The following is a 7371-nucleotide window of genomic DNA, read 5'->3' as shown; positions in this document are numbered from 1 at the left end:
ATTGTTTTTTCTCATGTTGTGTATATATATATGGGTGTATTGTACGAGAGTTCGATGTCTATCTCTTATAAAAATCGCTTATGCCATTTATGGGCTTTGATGTTCAGTATGTTCCAGATACGTGTTTAGGGGTGTTTGGTCGCTAGAGGTCAGACTCCCGTCACGGCTCATCAGTTTGGGTCGTGACATCAAGTCTAGAATCTTGCATAGGATTGTTTATTGAGTTGAACCTTTCCAGCTTTCCTAGAAGCAATTGTAATAGGTATAAACACTTGTCAAATTCAGCTTCAAGTTGAGGGCAACTTGACGAGCGCTCAATACTATAGGGAGATTATTGAGATATGAATTAGAGTTAGTTCCTAGGTTGCAGAGTTTGTAATCTGAATTTACCGAGGCTCAAGTTGTAGTGGAATTTTGGAACAAATCCTGTAGAGGTGAAAGTTGTGGCTTTTTCACCCTTGTGAGCCGAGTGGTTTCCATATAAAAAATGTTTGTGTCTTTACTCTCTATTCTTTATTATTTCGCAAATGTAACTTGGAAGAGATAAAGTAACTTGTTCTATCCTCTAGGCGAAAATTAGACGTAACGTAGGATGGATATTTGGTCGTGCAAAATATCAGATGTTGTTTGTGTGATTGATTGGTAGTACATACTGTTAGAATTAGTTATGAATTATAATTGCTTTATGGCATGTGGGTAACTGTAAAATAGGTGATGCCTGCCAAGTGTTTTTTTTTTTAATGCAGAGAACCGACCGACAACTGATTCAGGTCGATCGGTTTGTTCAACAAAAAAAAAATTGCAGAAACTGACCGGGGTTGGTCAACATTTTTTAAAAAAATTAACTCTCTTTTTTTTTCTTTTTCTTTTTTTTTTGTGTAAGACAAAATACTTCTTGGGTAGAATAGGCAAACCTATAGACGTCCGTAGATTGTTGTGCGAACAGCTCTAAACGACCAATAATTTTAGATCAATTATTGATAGATTTCGCCCCCTTTTTTAGTAGTGGATGGTCCACAGGACACGAGATAATTAAGCTAGAAGAAATAAAGATTATTAGTGAGCTGGTGATTCGGAGATGTACATAGGAAGGTGAAGGATGAATAGGAGGTCCAAAGTTACCAATTTTGAATCAACACAATCTAAACTAAAGATGGAAAAAAAGAAAGGTATAAAGGAAATCCATTAAGTACAGGAAACCAAGACTGTGAATTTTTTTTATTTTTAATTTTTAATTTTATTGCATGGAGAAAAGAGCTTGGAATTTTAAAGTAAGAGTAGTCATAAAGCAAGTCCTTGGATTTGTCTTGTTTTAGAAGAGGCTTCTATTCCTCACATTGCCCAATACCTCTACTTTATCTGGCTTTCTTGCAACTCTTGCAATCTCTTCTTTTGCCGCCTCAAAACTTAAGTTCTTGATTACAACTAAGCATAAATAGAGTACACAAAATTTTATGCAATCTGTTGTTACAATTCATCTGTATGGAGGGCTCAGATTCTATAACTATATCGTTTTAGACTTCACTTTCTAATCATATTTATGTGTATATTATTTTCAATATATTGTATATCTACATTTGCTCTTTAGTCGAATATATTTTTACTAAAGCCATGCTTTGCCACAAAGAAATAGAAGGTACCAAGATACTCGGTGCCTACTAACTTAACATCCTAGATCTGCCTGCACCATGGGGGTTTCCTTCTTGTGCTACTGTTGATGACCAAGATTGTTCAAAATTCAAATATAATTGCAAATGTAATAGGATCAATAAAGATGTTGCAAAACTAAAATGGTCAGTTCAAGAGCAAGCCGTGAGCATAATCTGATGACGTGGCAGATGAGTTGGCATAAGGTTCAACAGCATTGTTTGGTCCAAAAGAGCAAGACAAATGATAGGGATGTGGGGAACCAATGTTAAGATTCTTGTCTTCCCAAGAATGGTTCCAATTTAACTTTCGATTCAAACCTGTCAGTGTCTTCTAAAACAGCCTTATATTATTGCTTCTATGGCAGGCTCATCATTGATATGAATCTTGAACTTATTAAGATATTTGCCTTGGGGCCCTCCCTGCTTTAGTACCTTTAGTTTTACAAATCCCATTAAAGATGAAACACAAGTTTATATATATAGATAATATCCAAGAGTATAGCCACAGACAAAGCCCTCATTCCCTCATCATAGCATAAACAGGAGAGAAAAACTTATATTCTTTCTTCAAGTGCAGAAAAATGTGTTGTAAGATGATAGTTCTAATTCTTTGTATTGGGTTCTTATATATCCAACCAAAGATGGTTTCTGCTCTGGGAAGTAGAGATATTTCTTTTAGATGGGGAGAAGGCAAGTTATTTTTTCTCAAAAGCTCTAGGATTCTAGGGGCTGTCGCCATGCAGGACCTAAATATAGCACCTGCACCTGCAACGACCTTTGGTCCGAATCAATCGAACAAAAGAAGTGTGAAGAAAGGATCAGATCCCATCCACAACCGGAGTTGACGAACTACTCGTAGTATGCAAGGACCAAACCATAACAACATTCACAGGAAAGAAGGAAATGGCTGCCATCTTTTGCCATAAATTTTTAAATGGTGGGAATTTCTGCATATGTCGGAACATTTTGATATAGGTTGGCTACAGTTACTGTTGTTATTTGTTGAGCGGAAGTCTTTTATTTGGAAGCAGATGATGAATGAACGCAGCTGATAAGCTGCAAACCTTGTTGCAGCCATCGATTTCATGTGTTATGTAAAGCTAGAACCATAGTCAAATACATTAGGATTTTCATGCTCATTGTTATACACAGCAGAATATTATCTTACATACACAGGTTTGTTATATTTATCGTTGTTTTGTGTTTGAATAGTAGTATCCTTTGTTCAAAAGAAGAAAATGAAAGAATGAAGCTCAAATGTTATGTCAAGCTAGAACCATAGTCAAATAGATTAGGATTTTCATGCACAACCCAATGTTATCTTCAGCTTATATGATTTTGTTGAACTCATCATTCTTATTTGCATGAGTAGCAGTCTTCATTTGAAGGCAGGCAGCTTACAAACTGCAGTCCCTGTGCATGCGCAACTTCACATATTACTTAAAGCTAGAACAACAGTTCAATAAAATAGCAGTATTTGTCATGCTCATTATCATGCACAGATATGGTTATCTCTAATCATCAACAATTCTCGCATGTATAATGAAAAAACATCAAATTTTCTGAACCTTTTTCTATTTTGCAATTCTATTCATCCTAGGGACATGCTTATGCTATTAACATATTTGTCAAGACTGCCTATTGTTTTTTTCATTGTAGATAAAGCATTGCACAGCATTTGAGTTAATTCCCATTTACATCTACGGTAGTTTTCTGGTAGTAAATATAAGATCTCTGCCAGAGAACGGTCCAAAATCCATAAACTAATATATGCAACTTCATTATGAAAAGAATTTACAAGGCGTTCTCAAGAAGTAGAAATAAAAATGGACAAATATTTTCAGAGCATAAGTACCTCCAATAGAATCAAGCCTAACCTGGTAGCTAACATCCTTATAGAACTAGCGGTCTTTGATGAAGAGCTGTAAACTACGGTATCTCTTGTTGCGATGAGCCTTCAGTTGTATAAACGACAACTTCCTTGCAATTGCCTGCCAAATCATATCCACAGCATCATTAGGTTGGGATGGATATTGGTACTCAAAATGTTTCGTGAGCTCCTTCAGCCTTTGCCACATTTTGATCCACTGATCCTCCTTGATTCTTCTAAGGAGATTCAGAAGATACCCCTTCCTCACAGCATCTGAAGAACGGACAAAAATGCAGAACTTGGAATAATCGAGAACATCTTCAAATGGTAGCTCAATATCATCACTAATTATTACAGGAATACAATGACTAGCAATGGCATCAAATAAGCGATTGGAAGAGGGGGTGTCTCCAGCAATATTCAGGCAGAATTTGGAAGAGGCCATTCCTCGCCCAGCCTCCCTAACACCATTTGATTTGATGCTTCCAAAAGTGAAGTGTACATCTTTTTCATCCTTTAGAAGGTAGTATAATTCTTGACGGATTGTTCCACCCTGGTATTACGTAAGCAAAGAAAAGCGATCACCTACTTCATCCTTATTTCAAGCTTAAAAATTGACAGAAACAGGGAAATTCCAGTTTTATTACTCTTAAGTGAAATCTCAAAATCGTAATCATCTTCTCTTCTTTAGCTTCCTTTTTCTGTTTGGCTTCTTCGGTTCTTAACTCCCTTCTTTCTTGAGGAGCTACTAGAAGTATCAATATCTCAAAAATGGACTCTTCTAGATTCTAGTTGATAATTTTAGGACTAAATTAGATCTACAATGTCCTACGACTATTTAAGTAGTTAAATCACAGACATCTTCCAAATGCCAAACACGATATTCAAATTGTTATAATCTATCATATTCTCAAATAAAAGAACTAAGGGATTAAAGTGGGAAATGACAATCGTTGACTCCTGGGGAAGGGTTTGGAGTAGGGTAAGTGTAGGTTAGTTAATCAACAAAGCAGGGTTAAGGAAGGAATGAAGGAGCTAAAATTGTTGTACTTTGAGCAATAGAGAGGGAAACTAAGTTTTGATGAAATAATTTCAGTTCCTCTCCTAAATGCAGTACGTCCTCAACTATTCCAATCTTACAACATAGAAACAAAGGCATTTGCTGGAGGTACCAGGAAAGAGAATATAATGGTGCATGCTATTAGTGAACGATGAACAAGTTATCTAGCATAGCGGATTAAAGGACGACGAAGTGTTGAAATGGAAAGCTGTGGCTACATTGTTCTTTCAAATTGATTTCCTAGTTCCAAGTGAAGTTTTGTAACATAATTAATAAGAGGATACGAGGAAATTTTATCTGGCTACAGTTCTCCAATTCCCCTGCTGCTAAGTAGGTTGGGCTGCACTGACTAAAAATGCAGCCATGTTATAGTTAGATTTGACACTTTAGCTGACTTGAAAATAGCAATACCAATGACAATACTAAAAGCAGGTAAAAGAAGATCTGCAACTTACATCTTTCCTATAAATTGCCCCCTGGAAATAAACCAATATATCACGTTGCACAAAAGAGGGGGAGTTATCAGCATCTAATGTCCTGACCATATGTTTGTAAGGAGCAATCACATCCTTTTCAATGTTTGCTGTTTCAGCTCGGTACCTTCCAAAATCTGCAAGCACAAACATTGCAGAGCCCAACTTCTTTCTTGCAACCAACATGCTATTAGGATGGTGAGCAACGATCAGATGATTCGCCCCACCATTTAGGTTCCACTCATCTCTACTTCTTAAAAACTCCACCACTCTATCTTGCAGTATCCTATTTAGACTGACCTTTTCCTTCCCATGAGGCTTAGAATGCCTATTGTAACTCAAAGACGAAAAGAACGGAACAAAAAATACATCGGCCTCACTTGAATTGTGCACTCGAATAGCAGTGCATGGTCTAGTAATATTTGGTGTATTCGACGATAGAAGGTCAAGGGTAAGCCAATATTCAATGCTATGCTGTAAATTTAAGCCCCCAGGGTATGAGGGTACTTGACCAACATTAGGCCACATTTCATTCCCATTTCCTTTCCAACCTAATAGCCCAAAGTGAAATTCAGGTAGTAAGTCATACATATACACTCTAAGAATTGCTTGTTTTTTGTCACAAGCTACTTTAATAACTCCTACTCCACCAGAACTGTTGCTGGAACTGGATGTTTGACATGCTATCTCTTGGCGTTGCACTTTTTCTTCAATAAAAGTTTCAAGAGGCAAGAAAGGGGTTTTAGATTCTCCACTTGTGACACTTGAGGTTGGGTAAAGGGAAGTACTATTAACAAGAATTAACCTAAATACTGATCTTGGTATGAAAGAATTGTCAGCAAATTGAAGAAGGGACAACGAAGAAACGATCAAAACGAAAACCGAAATGGCTATGAGACATGATAAAAACCTGGATGCTAGCATGTTCTTTTCAAGAAACAAAGACATCTTGTAATCTAAAGAGATTTATGTCAACAATACTGAGAATTAGCTTCTACTTGTTCAATAACTTTCAGATCCTTTCCTAGGTGGAATTGAAACAAATTCAGCTGGCCCTAACTCCCTAAACCCCTGAAGGTTTTCCAAGAACCAATTGGTGAAGTTGAGATTTTTCACCACCAAAAATTTAGCTCAAAGTTGATTCTTTTACCAAATTTTCTGATTTTACACTGCAGAAGAAGCTAATATATACCTGCAATACCAAAGAGAAATTAGAAAACAAGATTCACCAGACATTCATTAGCTGCAGAAATTTAGAGAGAAAAAAAAATAGATAGGAAACAAAACTATGTCAGCTGACAACAGAATATATTTACCTCTTATAATCTAGTGAATGAGAAAACCATAACCAAATTAGGAAAAAAGAGCAAGAGAATAACAACAAAAACTGAATCTTGATAATTTACAAACCCAACATTTCAAATTCAAGATTCATGGATATTCAAGAACGGAAATACTAGCAAACAGAAGCTAAAAGTTGAAAGAGGAGTATCGGGTAAAGTTCTTAGCACTTTTCACATGGTTGTCTGACCAGTTCCAGTTTTGAAAAGGACCGATTCTTGGGATTTGTCAGGTACAAACAAATATATTCCTTAATAAGCTTTCTTTTAATAGCCTTTAATACAGTAATTTAATTCTCTAATTTAGTTAATGCCCATAGTAATTAAATCCTCTAGAATAATTGCAACTTCTTTCCTACGCTCGTGGAGGAGGACTAAGATTTAAAGGGTTGTTTGGTTTGACGACAAGTTCACCGGAATTGTTATGTTGGCTTTAGTTATATCAGCATTAGTTATGTTGGGGTTAGTTATAAAAAAATTATTTCTATTAACTGTTTGATTTGTTATATTAAAAATAACACGTATTGTATAATTTCTGAAAAGTTGTTTGTTTACAAAATATTCTCCACCTTATTCGGTAGAAAAAAGGATTTGAGGAGTCTGAGAGGTATTTTTGTCATTTTTATTGTTTTGTCCAGAAATAATCAGTCTTGCTATTATTATTTCACCATCTGACAGATATAACTCATTCCAATACTATTTTTAATACTAGTATATATCCTATTCAGAATTAGTAACCAAATAAGGAATAAGACAGTACTAAACTTTATCCCAAAACTATTTATATTTATCCAACATATCAAACTCCCAATCTAATTTATTTAATTAATTAATATCCATATTGAATCCTCTAAAACAAAATGCAACTTCTTTCCTCCGCTTGTGGAGGACTAAGATTTAAGAAAGAGTGAACAGCTGGTGTAGTTCATTTCTGTGACTTACTCTTTTCTCGTGTCTAACCCACCGCCATGATTCATTA

General features: G+C 35.7%; 1 protein-coding gene across 3 annotated transcripts; it reads right to left on the bottom strand.

Moving 5' to 3' along the window:
- Positions 1-2758: 2758 nt before the first annotated feature.
- LOC132042411 (probable arabinosyltransferase ARAD1) lies at positions 2759-6770 on the bottom strand. Of its 3 annotated transcripts, none has more exons than XM_059432957.1 (4): positions 6369-6770; positions 5035-6244; positions 3505-4072; positions 2759-3062 (listed from the first exon to the last, which is right to left on the bottom strand). In XM_059432957.1, exons 2-3 carry the CDS (start codon positions 5998-6000, stop codon positions 3551-3553), a joined length of 1488 nt encoding a protein of 495 aa, XP_059288940.1. In that variant the 5' UTR covers positions 6001-6244; positions 6369-6770; the 3' UTR covers positions 2759-3062; positions 3505-3550. The 3 variants fall into 3 exon arrangements, with proteins under 3 accessions (XP_059288940.1, XP_059288939.1, XP_059288941.1); XM_059432956.1 differs by having other exon boundaries at positions 3527-4072; XM_059432958.1 differs by having other exon boundaries at positions 2759-3053; positions 3527-4072.
- Between the last annotated feature and the right edge of the window lie 601 nt (positions 6771-7371).

Source organism: Lycium ferocissimum, unplaced genomic scaffold (assembly GCF_029784015.1).
Source record: "Lycium ferocissimum isolate CSIRO_LF1 unplaced genomic scaffold, AGI_CSIRO_Lferr_CH_V1 ctg15126, whole genome shotgun sequence".
Lineage (NCBI taxonomy): Eukaryota > Viridiplantae > Streptophyta > Magnoliopsida > Solanales > Solanaceae > Lycium > Lycium ferocissimum.
This window is presented reverse-complemented; position numbering and strand designations above follow the sequence as displayed.

Coding starts and splice junctions, on each gene's coding strand:
- LOC132042411 (XM_059432957.1), bottom strand. CDS start 6,000: ATGTCTTTGTTTCTTGAAAAGAACATGCTAGCATCCAGGTTTTTATCA. Junction 4,073..5,034: donor GGGCAATTTATAGGAAAGAT/GTAAGTTGCAGA, acceptor ACGTAATACCAG/GGTGGAACAATCCGTCAAGA.